Consider the following 23,707-nt stretch of genomic DNA (forward strand, 5'->3'; position numbering starts at 1 on the left):
AAGTGTGTGGAGGACTGCATACTGAGGAAGTCAATCCGGGTGCTCCCCAACAGGAAACCCTGGATGAATCAGTACATAAACAGCTTGCTAAAAACCAGGTGTGGGGCCTTCAGATCAGGAGACCACTCAAATATAAGGAATCCAAGTATGACCTTTGCATAGCCATTAAGACAGCCAAAGACCAATTCACGTATGGAATGAGCTGCCAGAGGAAGTTGTGGAGGCTAGTATAATTGCAACATTTAAAAGGCGTCTGGATGGGTACGAATAGGAGGGTTTGGACAGATCTGCGCCGGGTGCTGGCAGGTGGGACTAGATTGGGTTGGGATATCTGTTTGGCATAGATAAGTTGGACCAAAGGGTCAGTTTCCATGCTGTATATCACTGTGACTAAGACACTATGATCCAAACTCTAGACTCAGATAGACACCCGGCGACTATGGCTAGGATTGAATGACATCACAGGTTCTAAAAAAAGAGATGGTGCAAAATAGCAGACGATGACACATCCCTCCCAGATTGTCTCAACGCCTTCTATGCTCACTTTGAGCAGAATTTCGGCGGAGAGGTAACACCTATTCTGACAAGTCCCTGACGAACCTATCCCAACAGTCACTGCATCTGAGGTCAGGTTAGTTTTCCTTTGTGTGAATCCAAGGAAAGCAATGGGATCAGGCGGAGTACCAGGCCGTGCACTCAGCATGTGTAGATCAACTGGCAGAGGTCTTCTTGGACATCTTCAACTTCTCCCTGCAGCAGGCCACTGTCCCTGTCTGTTTCAAGAGAGCCAACATCATCCCTGTGCCTAAGGCAGCTCATGCAGCATGTCTCAATGACTACCGCCCAGTGGCCCTAATGTCAGTGGTCATGAAGTGCTTTGAAAGGCTGGTCATGGCATTAATCAACTCCGGCCTCACTACTACTCTTGACCCACTCCAATTTGCCTATTAGATTAAAAGATCCACCTCAGATGCCATATCATTAGTTCTTCACTCCTCCCTAGAACATCTTGACGTCAAGAACAGCTACATAAGAATCCTACTCATTGACTACAGTTAAGCCGTCAACACTATTATCTCCTCGAGACTAATTACTAAACTTAGCGATCTTGGTCTAAGCCCCACTCTCTGTAACTGGATCCTCAGTTTCCTGATCCACAGGCCACAATCAGTGAAGATTGGGACAATATTTCATCCTCACTAACACTCAACACTGGAGCCCCCCAGGGATGTGTACTCAGCTCCCTACTGTACTCACTGTATACCCATGACTGAGTCGCCAAATATCAGACTAATAGTAACTGTAGTCAATGAGTAGGATTCTTATGTAGCTGTTCTTGGTGTCAAGATGTTCCAGGGAGGAGTGAAGAACAAGTGATATGGCATCTGATGTGGATCTGTTGATCCATTAGGCAAATTGGAGTGGGTCAAGAGTAGTGAGGCTGGAGTTGATTAATGCCATTTAGAAGTTCGCTGATGACACAACCATAGGCAGTTGAATCTCAGATGGCGATGAAACAGACTACATACGGGAGGTAGAAGACCTGGAAAAACGGTGCACTGTGAACAACCTAGGTCTCAATGCCGGCAAAACCAAGGAACTCATTATTGGTGTTCAGTGGGATGTTACTCATGCCCCCCTACACATTAACAGCACAGAGGTGGAACGAGTGACAGTGTCAAGCTCCTGGGAGTGGTCATCAACAACAAGCTTTCTTGCACTCTATGTGGATGCACTGGTTACAAAGGCCCAACAACGTCGCTTCTTCCTGAGAAAATTTGCCATGATGGCAAATACCCTTGCCAACTTTTATAGGTGCGCCATCAAGAGCATTCTGTCTGGATGTATCACTACCTGGTATGGCAACTGTACCATTCAAGATCGGAGACGGTTACAGAGAGTGGTGAACTTAGCTCGGATAATCACAAAGGCCAACCTCCCATCTATAGAATTTGTCTACCAGGCCCGCTGTGAAGGAAAGGCCGCCAGCATTCTCAGAGATCCATCCACCCTGGCAATGTTTTTCTACATCCCCTACGATCGGGGAGAACGTACAGAAGCCTGAACACTCGCACCAGCTGTTTCAAAATAGTTTCTACCGTACTGTTGTTAGAATACAGAATGGACTCTCAAACTCTTAGCATTCGCCTGTACCTGTGTTTTCGTTTTGTCGCTGTTTACCTATGATTTACTTATCTATGCTACTTAACTATGTGATCTGCTTGTATTACTTGCAAGACAAAGCTTTTCACTGTGCCTTGGTATACGTGACAATAAATTCAATTCAATTCAGTGAAGGCTGGAATTCAGCATTTGCAGCTTCAAATTGCCTTGCATTTGTGTGAGAACCTCATGCAGCTTTCAGCTTTGTAAGGTCAGGAAAGAGAGTTCAAATCCAGAATAAGAAATACCTTGAGTGAGTATATAGTTTGGGGAATTTGGAGGCAGTATGAGAATTCAGTGTAGAAGGGAAGAGGTGTTTTCACTTGATCTTTTTCAGTTTGTAAGGTTTCTTTAAATAGGGTAAATTGAAGCCCAGGATTGGGGGCTCAGCACAAACGAGTGACATCACGGGTACACTATAAGTTCATTGGTTGGTGATAGCTTACTGATTTGATGATTTAATAAAGGTTACATTCAGATTAAAGGGGAATAGGGGAAGTATTTACAGACTGCAAACTAAAAGACCAATATGAAACTTTAAAAAATTTAATTAAAAACAAAGTAATTAAAATAGCGATGCCGGGCCAGGTGTAATGTTGTAACTGCATGATGTGGGAGCTGGTGGATCCCATTGTGGTTCATAGTGACCACATCTATAGCAAGTGTTGGTGGTGTGAGGAACTCCGGTTCAGAATTGATGAGCTGGAGTCTGAGTTTCAAACACTGAGGCACATGCTGGAGGGGAAAATTTACTTGGGTGCTGCATTTCAGGTGACAGCCATACCCCTTAGATTAACTAACTTGAATTTGTTCAGTGATCAAGGTTAGGAGGGCATGCAAGGTAAGTAGAAAGATCCAGGAGATAGTGCTGAAGGAGCTTTAGCCATTGAGCTTATTGAACAGGTTTGAGATTCTTGCTCCCTTTGGGGCTGAGAGTGGAATATGAGCAGACTTACCACTGGTACAGGGAGCCATTCAACAGTGGGGAGAAAAGATAAATGAAATTATAATCAGGGATAGTATCGCCCAAGGAATAGACACAATTCTCTGTGGCCATGATCGAGAGTCCTGCTTGCCTGATGCCCAGGTTCAGGATATCTCATCTGGGCTGTAGAGGAACTTCAGGTGAGAGGGGAAGGATCCAGTTGTCATGGTCAATGTAGGTACCAGTGATATAGGTAGAAAGAGGAGAGTGATTCTACTGAGGAAATGAGTGCAGCTGAGGGGTTAAATTAAAAACCAGAACCAAAAATGTAATCATCGCTAAACTGCGACCAGAGCCATGAGCAAATTCACACAGGGTCAACAAGATGAAAGAGGTAAATGTATGGCTCAAAGACTGATGTGGGAGAAAGAGATTTGAATTCACAGGACATTAGCCAACTGGGGAAAGAGAGAGCTGTTCTAATGGGACGGGCTATGCCTGAATCATGCTGGGACCAGAGTGCTGGCGAATTGCATAAGTAGGGCTGTAGATTGGGATTTCAACTGAATAGTAAGGGGCTGAGTTCAGTTATACGGAAAATTATGGAAAAAGTTAAAGAGGGGAGGGTTCAGCAGAGATTATAGAGTCATAGAATATTCAGCTGGAAACATACTCTTCGGCCCAACTCATCCATGCCAACCAGATATTCTAAATTAATCTAATCTTATTTGGCCCATATACCTCGAAACTATTCCTATTCACATACCCGTCCACAGGCCTTTTAAATGTTGTAATTGTACCAGCCTCCACCACTTCCTCCAACAGCTTATTCCATATTTGCAACACCCTTTGTGTGAAAAAGTTGCCCCTTTGGTCCCTTTCCAAACTTTCTCTTCTCATTTTAAACGTATGCCTTGTAGTTGTGGACTCTCCCACCCCAGGGAAAAAAGCTTATCTATTAACACTATCCATGCCCTTCCTGATTTTACAAAACTCTAAGGTCACCCCTCTGTTGCTCCCGGGAAAATAGCCCCAGTCTATTCAGCCTCTCCCTATAGCTCAATCCTCCAACCCCGGCAACATCTTTGTAGATTTTTTCTGAATCCTTTCATGTTTCACAACATCCAGGGAGCAGGGAGACCAGAACTGCACGCAATATTCCAATACTGACACAATGAATATCCTGTACAGACACAACATGACCTCCCAACTCCTATACTCAACGCATTGACCAATAAAGGGAAGCATACCAAATGCCTTCTTCATTATCCTATCTACTTGGGACTCAACGTTGTAGGAACTATGAACCTTCATTCCAAGGTCTCTTTGTTCAGCAACACTCCCTTGGAACTTGCCATTAAGTGTTTAAGTCCTGCCCTGATTTGTCTTTCCAAAATGCAGCACCTCACATTTATATAAATTAAACTCCATCTGCCACTCCTTGTCCATTGGCTCATCTGATCAAGACTCCGTTGTACTCTGAGGTAACCTTCTTCGCTGTCCACTACATCTCCAATTTTGATGTAATCTGCAAACTTATTAACCATAACTCCTATGTTCACATGCACATCATTTATATAAATGATGAAAAGCAGCGATCCTTATGGCACATCAGTCTGAAAAGCAACCTCCACCACCACTCTCTGTCATCTACATTTGAGCAAATTCTGTATCCAAATAGCTAGTTGTCCCTCTATACTGTGTGACCTAACCTTGCTAACCAGCCCATCACAAGGAACCTTGTTGAATGCCTTACTGAAGTCAATATAGATCACATCCACTGCTCTGCTCTCAACAAACCTCTTAGTTACTTCTTCAAAAAACACAATGAAGTTCATGACACATGATTTCACATGCACAAAGACTATCCCTAATCAGTCTTTGCTTTTCCAAAAACACGTAAATTCTGTCCCACAGGATTTCCTCCAACAACTTGCCACCACTGATGTAAGACTCAATGGTCTAAAGTTTTTCCTTACCACCTATCTTAAATAGTGGCACCATGTTAGCCAATCTCCAGCTCTCCAGCACCTTGCCTGTGGCTATCGATGATACAAATATCTCAGAAAGGAGCCCAGCAATCACTTTTCCAGCTTTCCACAGAGGTCTAGGGTATACCTGATCAGATCTTGGGGATTTATCCACTTCTATGCATTTTAAGACGTCCAGTACCTCCTCCTCTGTAATATGGACATTTTTCAAGATGTTGCTATTTATTTCCCCATGTTCTTTGTCTTCCATATCCTTCTCCACAGTGAAAACTAATGCAAAATATTTATTTACTTTCTCTCCCATCTCCTGCAGTTTCACATATAAGCTCCCTTGCTGATCTTCAAGGGACCCTATTGACTCCCTCGTTACCCTTTTGTCCTTCATGTGTTTGTAGAGTCCCTTTGGATTCTCCTTCATCTTATTTGCCAAAGCTAACTCATGTCCCCTGTTTGCCCTCCTGATTTCCCTGTTAAATATACTCCTACTGCCTTTATAATCCTCAAGGGAATCATTTGATTTCTGCTGTTTATACCTGACATTATGCTTTCTTCTTATTTTCGACCAAAACCTCTCTCGTCATCCAGTATTCCCTACACTTGCCTTGCCCTTCACCCTAACAGGAACATACTCTCCCTGGACTCTTGTTATCTCATCTTTGAAGGCTTCCGATTTTCCAGCCATCCCTTTACTGTGAACATCTGCCCCAATCAACTTTTGAAAGCTCTTGCCTAATAACTACAAAATGGGCCTTCCACCAATTTAGAACTTTAACTTTTAGACCCAGTCTATCCTATAGAACAAGTAATAGGCTCAGTAACCTAACTTCAGCCAGAGCGGATGAGAGGACAACTATGAGAAGGGGTACAGTCAATACAGAACCGAGAGTTTTGTACTTAAACGCACATAGTATATGAATCAAGGTAAATGGTTTGTAGCACTGATTGAAATTGGCAGGCATGATGTTGTGGGTCTCACATAGATGTGGTTGCAAGGTGTTTAGGTCTTGGAACTAAATATCCAAGGCAACACATCCTATTGAAATGCCAGGCAGATAAGCAGAAGGGATTGGGTTGCCTTGTTAGTAAAAAATAAAATTAAATTGATAGGAAGAGGTGATTATAGATGTAGAATCTACGTGGCAACCTTGGATAGGTTGCCAAGGACTGGAAAAGGCTCATATAACTCCTCTATTTAAAGAAGAGGGGGAGACAGTAGATGGGAAATTATAGGCTGATTAGCTTTACTTCAGTCATTCGTCAGATTTTGGAGTTCATTACTAAGGATGAGATTGCAGAGTACTTGCAAGTGCAAAGCAAAGTAGGGCTGAGTCAGCACAGCATCATCAAGGGGAGGTCATGCATGCCAAATCTGTTAGAATTTATTGAGGAGGTAATGCGCAAGTTAGACAAAGGAGAGCCAGTGGATGTAATGTATTTGGATTTTCAGAAGCCCTTTGACAATTTTGCACAGGAAGCTATTAAATAAGACAAGAGCATGGTGTTATGAGTAAGGTACTGACATGAAAGAATATTGGCTGACTGGTAAAAGGCAGGGAGTAGAGATAAAAAGAGTGGCCTTTTTTACTCTCATGTATCTCACTCAGATGATGACTGTTACATTAGACAGCCTTATCCATGATCCCTATTCTGTGACAAAGATCATCACAGCTAAGTCTAATTCTGGTCAGCCCTTGTGGTCACATACATTTTTCAGACAGCAGTGAAAATATGATTAAATGGGGAAGCAATGTCTGAGTTTCTCTTTACAGTCCATGTGTATTAAGGCTAGTTTTGCAGCTCTTTTTTGTGCTGACTGAGATTAATTACAACTGATGGTCAAAATTAAGTCTTCTCTCTTCAGTTTCATAATACAAATGGTAGTGCTGCATCCTACTGGCCACTTAAGCAGTTACTATTTCACCTTTGATATTTACATATTTAAACCAGCTTTAAGACAAACATTGCCAATAGTACTTACAACTCCTCATTGTTCAGCATATTGATGAGTTCTTCCACTAAGCTCTCTTGAGAAAGTTCATTGCATTGTTTAACTGTATCTGTGAAAAGCTTTTTTCCATAAACAAGTTTCTTCCATGGAGTCTCAAGAAGGCTGTTTGAAAGCCCATAAATACCTAGAGATGTTAAAAGAAAAGTGAAATTAAAAAGATTCCGTGAATCTAACTGACTGCAGAAGCCATGTACATCACCAAAAACCCTTTACTAGCTCAAACAAAATGCCAACATTCCAGCCTTTCCTGATAGCTACTCTTCTCAAGGTCCTGGAACCAGTAATGAGCTCATTGGTCCCACCAATGAAAACAGTTTCAGAAATGTGACTTGATCATTGCAACAACACTTTTGATTGTCAGCATGGCTTTGTCAGAGGAAGGTCATGCCTCACAAATCTAGTGGAAATTTGAGGAGATAACCAAGCATTTGAATGAAGGTGGGACAGTTCATGTCATTTATGTGGCTTTCAGCAAGGTCTTTGACAAGGCCCCATATGGGAAAATGATAAAGAAGTCAGAAGCTCATTGGATCCAGGTTAACTTAGCAAGTTGGATCTAAGATTGTCTTCCTGACAGGAGACGGAGGCTGGGAGTGGAATGCTGTTTGTGTGGCTGGAGCCAGTGAACAGTGGCATACCACAGGGATCAGTGCTGGGTCCCTTATTGTTTGTGATATTCATAAATTATGTTTATGAGAACATGGTAGGGGAAGTCAAATAAGTTTGTGGAAGACACATATATTAAATGGGTGATTGACAGTGAAGAGAAAGGCATTAGTTCCCAGGAGGATATAAATGGATTGGTCAGATGGGCAGATCAGTGGCTGATGAAATTTAACCCTGATAAATGTGCGGTGGTGTCTATTGGAAGAAAGAACAAAATGAGGGAATACTCAATGAATGGCAGACACTAGGAAAGTCAGAGGGATCTTGGGGTGCTTGCTCACAGTTCCCTGAAGGTGGAAGAGCAGGTTAATTAAGAAAGCATATGGGGTGCTTGTCTTTATCATTCTTGGCTATATTATGAGAGCAGTGTGTGGTGCTGGAAAAGCACAGCAGATCAGGCAGCAACCGAGGAGCAGGAGAATCAATGTTTCGGGCATAGGCCCTTCATCAGGAATGAGGCTTGTGGGCTGGGGGGCTGAGAGTATTTTATTAAATACTTTTTCACCCAAAGCTTAGTAGGTGACTGAACTGCACTGTCTAATGGTGTGCCTGAGGCAAGAAACCTCACAACCTTTAAATAGTACTTGGATGAGAATTTAGAGTCTTAATTCAAGGATATCAGTCTCGAGCAGGAAAGTGGAACCTGGTGGTAGTATATTTTTGGTGGTACAGTTGCGTTACCCAAGTGCCTCTTATTCACAGTTACCTGGTCACCAAGAAGAACTGCTCACCTCAATATTACTAGCAAATGGCACCAGCACCGAAGACTTTGGTGGGTTGATTTTCAATTTGGGATTTGGAACCTGACAGATCAAATGATGTAATATCAAAATCTTCACCTCCTATTTAATATAGAGGTGAATTTGATACCCAACTAATCGTATTGAGCTTTGCATGGGGACAGAAAATGCCTATTGAAGCAAAGAAAAATGGCCTCCATGGTGGGGTTCTGGTACTGTCTTGCACAAAAGAGGAAGCAGAACTTTGGACGGTCAGAAGCCTTCAGGCCCAAAGAAGTGGTGAAAGGACTAGCCAAGCAGTATTGCGTCTCATTGTGAAACCCTTACGGGATAAAAAATTGCCCAAATTCAAAAGTCTTTGTGGGCCCCTGCATTGAACCTGATAGGTATGTACTAATGTCTAATACAGTGCTTGGGTTTGGAGATTGCGAAATTAAAAATTACCTTATGGCACTCCCTGGCCTAATGATAAGATCCTCAAGAATCTTACTGGGCAGCTGATTGGAGGCAAGTGGATTCCTGGTACCCCATCCTCATGCCTTCCAAAATTGTGTACTATTCCAGGAATGTTAGAGTCATAAAGTCATGTAGCATGGAAACCGACCCTTCTGCCCAACTCTTCCTTGCTGACCAGTTTTCCTAAACTGAACTAGTCCCATTTGCTTGCATTTGGCCCATATCCCTCCAAACCTATCCTACCCATGTACCTTTCTAAGTGTCTTTAATTTTTATAAAAGTACTTGCCTCTACCACTTCCTCTTGCAGCTTGTTCCATATATGTACTAATATATTTAATAAAATACTCTCAGCCCCCCAGCCCACAAGTCTCATGTGAAAGAGTTGTCCCTCAGGTCCATTTTAAATTTTCTCCTCTCAATTTAAACTAATGCTGTCTAGTTTTGTACTCCCTTACCTTGGGGAAAAAACCTTGACTATTCACTTTCTCATGCTTTTATAAACCTCTATAAGGTCAGCCCTCAGCCTCCGATGTTCTAGAGAAAAAAAACCTCAGTCTATCCAGCCTTTCCTTATAACTCAAGCCCTCCAGTCTCAGTAACATCCTTGTCTACACTCCTTCCAGTTTAATAACATCCTTCTTATAGTAAGGCAACCAAAATTGTAAGCAGTAATCCAAATGAGGCCTTACTAATATCTTGTACAGCTATAACATGACATCTCAACTCCTGCAATCATACTCTGACCAATGAAGGCAACCATGCCAAACTCTTGCTTCACCAGAGGTAGGACATTCAAGGAATTATGCCACTACCCTTGGTCTCTTTGTTCAACAACACTCACCAGGGTGGTAAAAACAATGACTGCAGATGCTGGAAACCAGATTCTGGATTAGTGGTGCTGGAAGAGCACAGCAGTTCAGGCAGCATCCAAGTAGCTTCGAAATCGACGTTTCAGGCAAAAGCCCTTCATCAGGAAGGGCTCACCAGGGCCCTACCATTAATTGTGCAAGTTCTGCCCTGGTTTGTCTCACAAAAATGCAAAACTCACATTTATATAAATGAAGTTCCATTTGCTATTCCTCAACCCACTGATCAGATTGATCAAGATCTTGCTGTACTCTTCGATAACCTTCTTCACTGCCCAATTTAACACTAATTTTGGTGTAATCTGCAAGCTTCCTATATTCTCATCCAAATTGTTCATATAAATGACAAACAACAGTGGACCCAGCACCGATCCTTGTGGCACACCACTGGTTACAGAACACCAGTCTGAGCAACAATCTTCTACTATTACCCTCTGTCTTCCACCATCAAGCCAATTTTGTATTCAATTGGCTATCTCTCCCTTGATTCCATGTAATCTAATCTTACTAATCAGTCTATCATATATTGAAGGCCTTGCTAAAGTCCATGAAGACAAGGTCTACTGCTTTGCCTTCATCTATTTACTTGGTCACCTCTTCAAACAAACTCAATCAAGTTTGTGAGTCACAATTTCCCACACACAAAGCCATGCTGACTATTCCTAAACAGTCCTTTCCTTTCCAAATGCATGTATAATGTTGACATGACACTCTCCAGAAATAGTAATTTTCAACATATACCTGCACCCATTCTCACCCTTCCCTTCAAATAAGCATTTAGCCTCCTGATTCATCCATCTCTCGCCATGATGGTACAGAATCTTCATAAAATGTACTCTAAAAACAAATCTACAGAAATACACAAAATCTGCATGTATTCAAATAATCTCCATGTTTACTGCAGTTTAAAACTTTGTGGGTAACTGCAGCTATGTACCTTATTGCATTGAATATAGACTGTGTCCAAGAGACTACTGATCTTGAGGAACATAATAAACAAGTCACTTCTTTTCAAATATCTCGATGAATCTACTTTCAAATGAAGCTTTCAGGGCATGAACTTTGATGATCATTTACCCTCTCCAGCTCAAAGGTGATGAGATTAATTACATTAAAAGTATAATTAGTCCAGAGATGTCAGCAACATCACAACAGACTACGGATAAGAATTACAGGGCATTACAAGAACATCAACATCACAGGATTAAGGAGAATCCAAAGGGTTTTTACAAATACATTAAGGACAAAAGGGTAACTAGGGAGAGACTAGAGCCCCTCAAAGATCAGCAAGGCAACCTTTATGTGGAGCCACAGGAGATGGGGGAAGATACTAAGTAAGTATTTTGCATCAGTATTTAATGTGCAGAAGGACATGGAAGATATAGAACGTAGGGAAATAAATGGTGACATCTTGAAAAATGTTCATATGACAGTTGAGGAAGTGCTGGATGTTTTGAAATGCATAAAGGTGGATAAATCCCCAGGACCTGATCAGGTGCACCCTAGAACTCTGTGGGAAGCCAGGAAAAGTGATTTCTGGGCCCCTTGCTGAGATATTTGTATCATTGATAGTCACAGGTGAGGTGCCAGAAGACTGGAGGTTGGCTAATGTGGTACTATTATTTAAGAAAGTGGTAAGGACAAGGCAGAGAACTATAGACTGATGAGCCTGACGCGGTGGTGGGCAAGTTATTGGAGGGAATCCTGAGGGACAGGATTTACACATATTTGGAAAGGCAAGGACTGATTAGGGATAGTCAACATTGCTTTGTGCGTGGGAAATCATGTCTCACAAGCTTGAGAGAGTTTTTTGAAAAAGTAACAAAGAGGATTGATGAGGGCAGAGTGGTTGACATGATCTATATGGACTTCAGTAAGGCATTCGACAAGATTCCCCATGGGAGACTGCTTAGCAAGGTTAGATCTCATGGTATACATGGAGAACTAGCCTTTTAGATACAGAACTGGCTTGAAGGTAGGAGACAGAGGGTGGTGGTGGAAGGTTGTTTTTGAGACAGGAGGCCTGTGACCTGTGGAGTGCCACAAGGATTGGTGCTGGGTCCACGACTTTTCATCATTTACATAAATGATTTGGATATGAACATAGGAAGTATAGTGAGTGAATTTGCAGATGACACCAAAATTGGTGGTGTAGTGGACAACCTCAGATTACAACGGGATCTTGATCAGATGTGTCAATGGGCTGAGGAGTGGCAGATAGAGATTAATTTAGATAAATGTGAGGTGCTACATTTTGGGAAAGCAAATCTTAGCAAGACTTATGCACTTAAGGTAAGGTCCTGGGGAGTGTTGCTCAACAAAAAGACCTTGGAGTGCAGATTCATAGCTCCTTGAAAGTACAGTTGCAGGTAGATAGGATAGTGAGGAAGGTGTTTGGTATGCTTTCCTTTATTAGTCAAAGCATTGAGTATAGAAGTTGGGAGGTCATGTTGTGGCTGTACAGGACGTTGGTTAGGCCACTCTTGGAATATTACCTGCAATTCTGGTCTCCTTCCCATTGGAAGGATGTTGTGAAACTTGAAAGGCTACAGAAAAGGTTTATAAGAATGTTGCCAGGGTTGGAGGTTTTGAGCTATAGGGAGAGGCTGAATAGGTTGAAGCATCAAAGGCTGAGGGGTGACCTTATGGAGGTTTATAAAATCATGAGGGGCATGGATAAGATAAATAGACAATGTCTTTTCCCTGGGGTGGGGGAGTCCAGAACTAGAGGGCATAGGTTTAGGGTGAGAAGGAAACGATATAAAAGGGACCTAAGGGGCAACATTTTCACACAGAGGTTGGTGCATGTATGGAATGAGCTGCCACAGAATGTAGTGGAGAGTGGTACAATTGCATTATTTAAAAGGCATTTGAATGGGTATATGAATAGGAAGGGTTTCGAGGGATATGGGCCAAGTACTGGCAAATGGGACTAGATTAGGTTGGTTGGCATGGATGAGTTGGACCGAAGGGTCTGTTTCCATGCTGTGCAATTCTATGACTCTATTCCTGCATGAATGACTCTATGGCATGGTGCAGAAACTGTTCAGAGAGTAACTTTCTGGTCTAGGATGCTCCAGAACAGTCCTGAATAGATCAGATGTGACTGGCAAACTTGTCAGAAGCTGGTTTTCAGTTTTAACTTGTATAGACATGTGCTGCTGTTTTGATAACTTGAACATGAAGTTCTATGGTGTAGATCAGAATGACAGCCATCTTCTGCTGCGTGCTAAGGTTTTGGTTAGATGTATAATTAGACAGAAAATTGCAATATTTTTGTAATGTTTACAATTGTGCAGATTCCAGAGAGGAGGAGTGTAATTCGAACAGGATCAATTTCTGCATTTTGTACCTGTTCTTGCCCAGCATTTAAGAAAGTTAATTTTATTAACAAATACAAAATCTCAAACCTGGCTCCAGTGTTTTGGGCTCCTGGCCACTTTTGTTTCCATAGTAACACATCGTATCTCCTTTGGTGTTGCTGTAAGAAAATATGAATGGTTTAAGATCTTGCTTTGTGCAGGATTTATGGTAACAATACACAGCTCCTCTTCTGTTGACTGTGGCAGGCCTACCACCAAGCCCACTTCCACACCTGGCAGCCCTGTACTCATTCTGGTATTTCTTGGCTCAACTCAGAGAACTTTGCCATATCTTCCTGGGTCAGGTTTGTGGAGCTGGGAAATATCCTGACCCTGTGCCTCTGACCTGGGAATGAAAATTCAGACTCAGCTGACAAGCACATTTTTCATGCTTCTCGCAACAACTGCGTGCCAGCAAAAATAATTTACTTCCCACGAAAAGCTTTTCTTTTGATGATTACTCAAGTCGCTACAATGAATGGTAAAGCTTTGCAACTCACAACAAAGTTGTATGAAAAGTGCAACACGTGTAATGACCAGAATTCGTGTTAATATTTGTCTTTTAAATACAAGGTGGATTATAAGAAAAGTTAGGACCGTAGAACTGAACACAAGAAATATAGATATTAGTCATTAGAACTGTTGAGAAATAAACCTGAAGATTTCACATCATACTGTAAGAGCAAGTAGATGCCCATTTAGCCTGAACAGCCTGCTCCATCATTCAATAAGGTCAAGATTCATCTGGCTGTGGTCTCAGTTCCACTTTCCTGACTTTTAAACCCCCACCCCTTAACTCGGACTCCCTCGTCTATCAAGAATGTATCTAACTCATCTTTGAATAAATTTAAAGACCCAGCCTCCGTTATCTTCTGGGTAAGACAACTGCATACTCTAATGACTCTTTCACAGAAAAACAAAATCCTCTAATCTTGGCCTTAAAAGGGATTCTCTTATTCTTAAACAATGCCTCCTAATTTCAGTCTTCTCTAAGAGAGGAACACCTCCAGGTACCCACCCTCTCAAGTCCCCGCAGGATCTTATTTTTTTTAATGAGTCTGCCACTGATTCTTTAAACTCCAAAGGATATAGGCCTAACCTATGCCAATTTTAAAAATAAGATTAAACCCTTTATCCTAGGAAAGAAATGAGTGAATCTTCTCTAAACTACTTCTAAAGTAATTAAATACTTTCTCAAGGAAGGGGGCCAAAAGTGTACATCATACTCTAGATTTTGACTTTGTGACAGCGAAGGAAGGACAATATTTTTCCAAATCAGGATGGGTTAGGATTAGTAGGAGAACTAACCAAGCTGTGGCCTATCCAACGTTCTGTACAGGTTCAACATACCTTCCTGCTCGTATAATCTATGTCATGACTGATAAAAGCAAGAAATTAAAAGATACAGAATACCTTTTCAAAGTTTCCACCCATTTATATATTTTACATGATCAATATCCCAGGCTCACTCTTTAAAGATCAATGCTAACTTTGGTTACTCTTTTCCGATTCAGTTGCAGGTTCAATGATGTTTGAAGTCTTTTTATCTTCTCCTGTTCTAATATTTTGACTTTGATTTCTCTTCTTCTATGAAGTCTTCCCCTTCAGCCCCATTCTTGGAGACCAATTATTCAACAAATATTAGGGCCCATGAGAAATATCCTTCCTTTTCTTTGTGCTGCCCAAACTGTATCTTCTCATTTAAACATGTCTGCTGATGAGTGAACCAAGGAAGTAGCATTAACAGCCTATCAGTTTCCTCCCAAAAAATGAAAAAATAGTCAGTTACCATACATGATACAGAATTGGAAATATATCACAGTTCCTTCAATGTCACTGGGTCAAATTCTGGAATTCCCTCCCGAAGGGCATTGTGGATATACCTACAGAAAATGGACTTCAACAGTTCAAGAAGGCAGCTTATCAACCTCTCAAGGGAAATTTGCCACAGCCAATAAATGTTGGTCTAACCAGTGATCCCACATCCTATAAATTAAAAAATTTAGAGGAAAAAAACAGTAAAACTTGTGATTGAAAACAGACTCTATCAACTTGTCTTACAAACTTTAAAATGGAGGACTAGTGCATTCATTTCCAAGCACTATTTATTTTTTTCACCAGTTTTTCCCTTTGGGAATTATAAACAGGTAGATGTTCCTTTGTATAATTTAACTGAAACGTGAGGAATTACAAATCTAAAATGATGATGTGCTCAGGTGACACTGTAACTGTATAACAGTGCTTCAGATATGCTTTAGTGAAAATGCGAATAGCTTTATATAATTCACTGAGTAATTTATGTTCTTAAAATGTTTGTCTATGCATATTTCTGATTTTAATTGCTCTAACTACCTGGGCCCTAAGGTCTGGAACTCCCTGCCAAAAACTCTCTCTCCTCCTTTACAATGATCCTTAAAACCTTCCTGTTTGAGTGAGCTTTGAGTTATGTGTCACAATGTGGTACACCTGTTAATGTGGCTTGGTGCCAAAGTTTGTTTGATAATTCCTCTTGGGAATGCTTTGGCACATTTTATGATGAAAAAGGCAAGTTGTTGCTGTAGAAAGCTGAACTACTGTAATGACTTTGGCTTGGCATTACCGTGTATGTATGCCTGTTTCTGTCAAAACGCATAAAGGTCTGCACCAGGGAAAAGTTAAAAAAAAAAGTTCTTTCTGAATCTCTGTAATGATTAAAGGGCAGCATGTCAAATACTGGCGTTTTGGAGTAACTTCATTGACAAGTCAAGGGAGTCTTTGATGTAAACAGTTTCTTGGATGATGAACTTTTCTGTCAGTTCTCTTTGAACTGAACTTCAAGTTACAGAAGAACAAGCATTCAAACCTGTGCAGTTGGCAGTCAGTACCAGGAGGTCCCATCTCTAAATTTATTTCAGCTGCTTGGATACAACCTGTTAAGTGGAAGTTATTTGTTGGACGAAAATCAACGCTGGCCTCAGCTGAATTAAACCTTTGTTTTTCTTTCTGAACAGGAACCTCTCTCTGTTTCTGATCAGTACTTTTCAAGTTCATGTTATCTTTCTTTGATGATATTGTCTCCATTGAAAAATCAAAGTTGCTCGTGTGGGGCGGGGGGGCGGGGGGGGGGGGGGGGGGGGAAGCAGTTGCAAGACTGTCGAGAGTTATTCCTAAATAAAAAAGAAAACATCCGTAACAGCTAATTTGGAGCATTCGTATGAAATATAAAATTAAGCACACAAGCTCTGAGGGTTCCACCTGATAGTGGTTTTAGTGAGGCTTGTGGGAATTTTATCTCCTTCTAATTAATATAGTTTGACTTCAGTTCCTCTCCTCTCAAATCGTACCCTCACTCTGAATCTTGGAAACCAATTACTGTATTCAGTCAGTTCTGAAGAAGGTTTGTGAAGATATGTTTAGTGATCTTTATACTGACTAAATTGGAGATGCTGATGTTGGACTGGTGTGTACAAAGTTAAAAATCACACAACACCAGGTTGTAGTCCAACAGGTTTATTTGGAAGCACTAATATTGAAAAAGACCTGGATTGTTTGTTAAGTCTCTCATCGTTTAGAATCACCATGTTGGTTTCAGTTCTTTCATATGTAAATTGCAAAATTTTTAAAAAGAATTTACATTCTCAAGTGAACTTAAACAATTGGTGTCATGTCGGTCCAGATATTGCATTGAAGGTGTGAGGTGCCCTGTGTGAGACCGTCTGTAATACAATGGCCAGACTGATTCTAATCTAAAAAAACAGATTTACAGAATCTTACATGGATTCATGCAGTTTTTGAGCAAAGTAAAATTCTGCAAGTATAAATTCACCCCACAAACTTATATGTGTATGTGTACATATGGGTGTGTGTGTGTGTGTGTGTGGGGAGGGGGGTGGGGTTATGAGTGTTTGTGAGAGAGTGTGTGTATGTGTGTGAGAGTGTGAATGTAAAGGGGTATGTACAGGATATGGCAACGGATGAATGGACACCGCACAACAATCAACAGACAGGAGTGTTCTCACCTAGTCGGAGAACACTTCAGCGGTCTGGTACATTCGACCTCGAATCTTCGGTTGATCATCCTCCAAGGCTGACTCTGGGACAGGCAACAACGAAAAGTGGTCAAGCAGAGACTGATAGCCAAGTTTGGTAACCATGGGGATGGCTTCAACCAGGACCTTGGGTTCATGTGACAGTACAGGTGACCCCATTGCACTATACACCCACATGGACAGATGCACACACACAGATCCTCCCACACGTGCACACATGCACACACACTCCTACAGACACACACAGTCATGCAGACCCTCTGTCATACACTCCCACACACACCCTCTCACAGACTTATACCCCTTTACACTCACACACATTCTCTCACAGACACTGATAACCTCCCCCCACGCCTCCCAACACACACACCTATATGCACACATACACATATAAGGTTGTGGGGTGAATTTGTACTTGCAGAATTACATTTTACATTGCTCAAAAACTGCATGAATCCATGTAAAATTCTGTAAATCCGTGTTTTAGATTAGAATCAGTATGACCATTGTGGCACAGACAGTCTCACACAGGGCACCTCACACCTTCAATGCATTATCTGGATCGACATGACACTAATTGTTAAAGTTCACTTGAGAATGTAACTTTTAAAAAATGTTTTGTGATTTACATGTGAAAGAACTGAAACTAACATGGTCATTCTAAAAGATGAGAGACTTAAACAATCCAGGTGTTTTGCAATATGTAATTTCAGTTACATCACACTGTAAACATTTGCTATAAATTCTGTGTCTTATGATCTTATACTGCACAACCACCTGATGAAGCAGTGCTCCAAAAGCTAGTGCCGTTGGACTATAACTTGGTGTTGTGTGATTTTTAACTTTGTACTGCTTTGCCATCACACCATCTCATCTTACAGCACACTTGAAAGTGCAGATCTGGTACGCGTTTGGGAAAAGGGAGCAAGAATAAACAAATGTGTTCTTCATTCCATGGCATTGTCTGAAAGATGCCAACAATCTTTACTCTTCATAAGCTGAATACTAGAAATCTTGGAATATCCTAGAGGAGGAGGGTACAGAAGGCTAATTTTTCCACATGATGGACTCCTCTCCAAGAAGTCTAGGAAGGAGGGAGGGGCGAAAGAGAACCAAATCAAAAAGTTACTCAACTTGGAAAATCTTTACCTTACCCGATGGTTTGAGTCCTACTGTTTTACAGAAGAAAATGACCACTTCAGTTGAAAGGTTTTTTTCACACTTTTAAAAAGTCAATTTCATCATCATTTTGACCTGACAGGAGGGTCTCCACTCTCCAATGCCAGCAATTACAACTAAGGCTCTGCATCATTACACAGGACCTCCATGATGATTCACAACTTCAAACTAGCCAAAGTCCACTCTGGAATGGTTACAAAAAACACACAACAGATTGGTAAAATCTGAAAAAAGTGCACCATAATTAATAGTGTCAGAGCAGACTGGCAGGGAGAGAGTTACACAATGTGACGGTTTCCACAGCCATGATAAAACAGATGCATTTTTCTTTTAAAAAATGTCAAAGGAAATTCTGTTAAGACTGTATTTTCTTATATTAAATGGGTAAGTACTTTTAATCAAAAAGTACAACTTGGCTTCCCTTTTCATATAATTGAACTTTAAAATAAGATGCCAAGACCTTTGGTATTTATGGTATGAAAGGCTGCCAGGCTGGGCGATTTCCATTAAGCATGAAGTCTGAATGAAATGTATGTGTTCAGTGACAATTATGAGGGCTCACCCTTAATTGCCATCTTTTCACAACAGTGAACTTGGGGGAAGGGTGTGGTGGTGAGTAAAATAGTATTTTCTTTGTATTCTTATGGATAGCATAGAAATCACAGAGTACTATAAATGAAGCACAATTGAAGCAAATTTTGATATTGTGGTGCTTGTTCCATTTTTAACTGAAATGAACTTACCTCAGACAAAATTCCAGTAGTTTTCTTGTTTTGGCAGCTGGAATCAGCCAATGCCGGGGTGGGGTGCCGTTGGCTGAGGTTTCATATTGTACATACGTGCAAACTGAGTAACGGAGCAGTAAGTACTCATTTCAAATCAAAATTAGACTATTGGGTTTCTTTGCTTTAATAATATACAACACTGAAAATGAACATGCCTCTAATCCATAATCATCACTTTGAACTCCAGCATTCTGATTGAAGTAACTCCACAGAGGCTGGTATCCCATCACAGAGTCACCCTTTATTTACATGTGGAAAGCCCTTGACACTGATCCAGCTTCCTCAGAGCCAGCTCTCAGTGTGAACAGAAACTCTTATAACCCTATTTATATCTGCCAGCCACAGCTCACTGATTGGATTGGATTAACACCCCAGACAGGTAACTAATATTCACAGAGGTCCACTTGGCTGACCTCGTTACAATCATGACACTGAAGACAGGAAAGAAAGATCTGTGGAAACGTTACTGGAACAAGTTGGAATTACCCAACTGGAAAATATCTTGAAAAGCATTCACTAAATTAGTTAAAAATTCTGCATATTTTGCTCTCTATGCAGCCCTATGAATTAATCAATACTATAAATCAAAAACAATTCTCTTAGATATCAGTCAGGGATCTGGTGAGTCAGCAGTCAGGTTCTAAGTTGGCCAGACTCCTGGGAGTCTGTTCACTGAAAGTCAAGGATTGTTTGAGCCATTGCTATGGTGGGCAATTCGGGGAAGTTTTTTGGAAGCAGTTCATTGGGAGGTAAAGGAGATAAAAATTGTGGAAGTGGAGGTAGGTATTCAACATATAAAGATGGGAGACGATCATGCATGGAGGACACATGGTGCTATGGGAGGGGATCATTGGCAGTCACCATTACTCTGGCTTTGGTGAGGGGGAAATACATTACTATGCTGTAGGCTTGGGGTGCAGGAATAAAGAGATTAAGAGTTCAGCAAAAGAGTTGGGTGGAAACATAACAGAACATCAAACCTTTTGGAGTTAATACTGAGGGCAAGTCAGAATAGAACAATGAGGGTTTGGGGCAAGGGTAGATAGATTATCAAGCTAAGCCTGTAACTCAGTTCATAATCACTAATTGTGCTGCTTTACATCCTTGTCTGAATCACGAGTGCACAATGGAAATGAAAAATGGCTGACACCACACCCCGCATGGGAGGAGTAAGTAGTTTTTTTAATGAGTCTTTGAGGGAGCGGGCTTGACTTGTGAGGATATTGGCAGCAAATGCATTAATCAGACACTCGAGTACAAGTTATTGACATTTGATATCAATGAATTCTGCATGTCAATCTCATGCATTGACTAAGTTATCAACTAAAACCCTTGCCACAAGCAAACTTGATGATGTCATTGAACATTACAAATTAATCCTAGTAATGGCTGTGAAACAAAAGTCATGCAAACTGTCAAATTTCACACAAGTTCTACAATTCACAAACACATTCCAAGGTCTTGTAGCCTGTAAATGTTTTAGCAGCTGCTCACCTCACATCTTGGATTATAAAGTTTGCACACCTTTACTTTATATGCAGTTGGAAGCTAGTTGAGGGGAGGGAATTGTGATGCCAAACATGAGGCAAGTTTGGGAAGAAAGAAGAACATGCACAAAAATTTGGACTGCCACTGGTTTGTTTTGGCAAACAGCCAAGTGACCAAATGACACAACAGAAGCGAAGCAGGAGGCTGTCAGTTTGTTCACTCAGCTAGAGAATAAAGCACAGTGGAGAGGAACCAAGAGAGCCAGGAAGTCTCAAATGAATAGAATCCAAAATAAGTTAGATCATTCCGTCCATCCTTGGAATCAGTGCAGCTTTTTGTTCTGCTGTTACACATATGACTAGCTTTGTTAGCCTTTCCTTGTGTACATGGTTCAACACTCCAGTGAATTAGAAGTCTACTGATTATCTTTGTTAGTCACTGCTGAAGTAGCAAGAACTATGAATCAATGGCAATTTAACTAGTGAAACATTTCAATCAAAACAATTCAAGCAGGATTAAAAACATTCCAGAGCTCAAAGGGACTTGGCCATTGAGTGTTTTTTTTAAAACAGAGGCCTCCCCTTGGCAGACTAAACTCACCAGTCAACAATCCTCCAACTTTCTCTACCCTCCCCAGATTTAGGTTTGATGATAAGAACAGTTTAGAAATGCTCTGTGGACTTCAGATGTTGCTGTTCTTGCAGAGCAACAAGATTCAGGGTTGTCAAAGTCGAAGTGAACATTAACAACATACAACATATGCTGTATTCATGTGATCAACTGCAATATTAAGAGACAGTTAGTGTCAAACCTTGCTATTTGTGACTTTTCCAAATAATGTAGGAACATTAACCTCACCACATCTTGATTTGTGTTGGGTATAGCTCATTTCACATGCACCTTCAACCTCTGGTACCATAAACTTGGCCAGTTTACGAGTTTCAGCTGAAGAGTTGGACAAAGCTGGGAACACACAAACAAGGGATGGATTGGACACTGCTGGAGATATCAAGAGGGTGCAGCAGGATAAATAGCTCGTGTACCTAAGTGGTCACCATCATAGACAATAATCAAATTCTCAACATACTTAATGTGCAAACCTTGATGCAATGAATAATATCAAGAAAGTCTTGGGGCCAGAAGCAAAGGACATCATAACATTATTCCTTCGGATTGCTTCTGACAGGTCCTTCCTGCTGCATCCATTTAGTTCTTGGAAACAGCTATTCTGTGTAAATGGGTGTAAAAGTCTGGCAAAGTGATCTCTCCTCCTATGTTCTATTCTCATTGCTTCTAGAACTGGAGCACAGAAACCATAGGAAAGATAAACAATATCCTCAGAATGTGTAATCATGAAAATACTTTTCCAGTTAATCAATCCAACTTGGTCTGAAGGTTACATGAAGCACTCAATACCTTGATGGCCTGGCTGGTTGCTGAACTAAGAGAATTTGCAACAGCATGGAATGTTCTGTTGAACTGTATATCTCCCTGCTATTAGACCAAAACTGTAACAAAAAAAATCATGTTGATACATAGAGCAAGTTGCAGTGCCCTAGACCGGATTTTAAACAGCAGCTTCTGTTTATCTATTAACTTGGATGGAACCTGCTCGTCAATAGATGATAAAAATATTTAGGTGGGGAAGAACTTCAATAAGTTACAGATAGATATGTTCAGGGTATGTCTTTTAATATATCAAAAAATAATTCCACTACACACAGGCGTGGAATGATGAAGTTAATGTAGAAAAATGGGATAATAGGTAAATTGGAAGGAGGTGATACAACAAGACCTGAGTGGCCTTGTACAGCAGTTGCTCAAAGTAAGCATGCAGTTGCAGCAGGCAGTGAAGAGATTGGCCTTCATAGCAAGTGGATTTTAGTACAGGTGCAGGATGCCTTGCTGCAATTGTACAGGGCCTTGGTAAGACCACACTTGGAGCTTTGTGCATAAGTTTGCTCTTCAAAGTTTGTGAAAAGATTTGTTGCTCGGGTGCTCGTTGTTGTGGTTCTGTTCGCCGAGCTGGGAATTTGTGTTGCAGACGTTTTGTCCCTTGTCTAGGTGACATCCTCAGTGCTTGGGAGCCTCCTGTGAAGTGCTTGTATGATCTTTCCTCAAACCACTACACAAAACCAGGAATCATAGTTCTGAATGTAAATTTGCTTGCTGAGTTGGAAGGTTTGTTTTCAGGTGTTTTGTCACCATACTAGTAACATCATCAGTGAGCTACCAGTGAAGCACTGGTGTTATGAGCTGCTTTCTATTTATGTGTTTACGTTTCCTTGGGTTGGTGTCATCAAATAGAAAGCAGGTCATAACACCAGTACTTCATTCGGAGGCTCACTGATGATGTTGCCTAGTATGGTGACGAAACGTCTGAAAACGAACCTTCCAGCTCAGTGAACAAACATACATTCAGAACCTCAACCAGAGCTACAAATCTTCTCCAAACTCGCCAGGGATCATAGTCTAAGGATAGGGGTAGGCCATTTAGTTCTGAGATGAGAAAAAGATGTCGTCACCCAGAGCAGGGTGAGTGCCAAAATAGTGGAGTCCGCAATATTGAATGTTTTCAAGAAGGAGTCAGATATAGTTCTTGACCCTAAAGGGAACAAAGGGTATGGTGTAAAAGCAGGGACAGTATACTGAGAAGAATGATCAGCCATGATAATATTGAATGATGGAGCAGCTTGAAGGATCGAACGGCTTCCTCCTGTTCCTATTTTCTATGTTTCTATCGCTCAAAACCAAGTTTGTATACATTCATACAAGATTGCATTAGGGCTGAACTGGAGAAACACCAATGTGTTATAGCACATGGATCTTTAAAGATCCATACAATGTCACAAGCATACTGAAAAGCAAGTGCAATTTTAGCATCTATTGCCAATAGGATTAAATTCAAATCAATGTATTTCTGTTCTAAGTTTGCAGCTAACACCAAAATAGGTGATATAATGGACAGTGAAGAAAATTATCTATGATAACAAAGAGGTCTTGATTAATGGGTGAATGGGCTGAGGAGTGGCAAATAGAGGTTAATTA

At 41.0% G+C, this 23,707-nt stretch overlaps 1 protein-coding gene across 4 annotated transcripts in view; it reads right to left on the minus strand.

The window, feature by feature from the left end:
• Positions 1–23,707, minus strand: part of tango2 (transport and golgi organization 2 homolog (Drosophila)) — a 188,339-nt gene that overhangs the window by 9,834 nt on the left and 154,798 nt on the right. For all 4 annotated transcript variants that reach the window (XM_072587751.1, XM_072587750.1, XM_072587753.1 and 1 more), the window contains 2 exons: positions 13,228–13,298; positions 7,058–7,211 (listed from right to left, as the gene is read on the minus strand). In XM_072587751.1, the coding sequence (XP_072443852.1) occupies positions 7,058–7,211; positions 13,228–13,298 (225 nt within the window). The remainder of the gene's footprint in view (positions 1–7,057; positions 7,212–13,227; positions 13,299–23,707) is intronic.

Source organism: Chiloscyllium punctatum, chromosome 17 (assembly GCF_047496795.1).
Source record: "Chiloscyllium punctatum isolate Juve2018m chromosome 17, sChiPun1.3, whole genome shotgun sequence".
In the NCBI taxonomy this organism is placed as follows: Eukaryota; Metazoa; Chordata; class Chondrichthyes; order Orectolobiformes; family Hemiscylliidae; genus Chiloscyllium; species Chiloscyllium punctatum.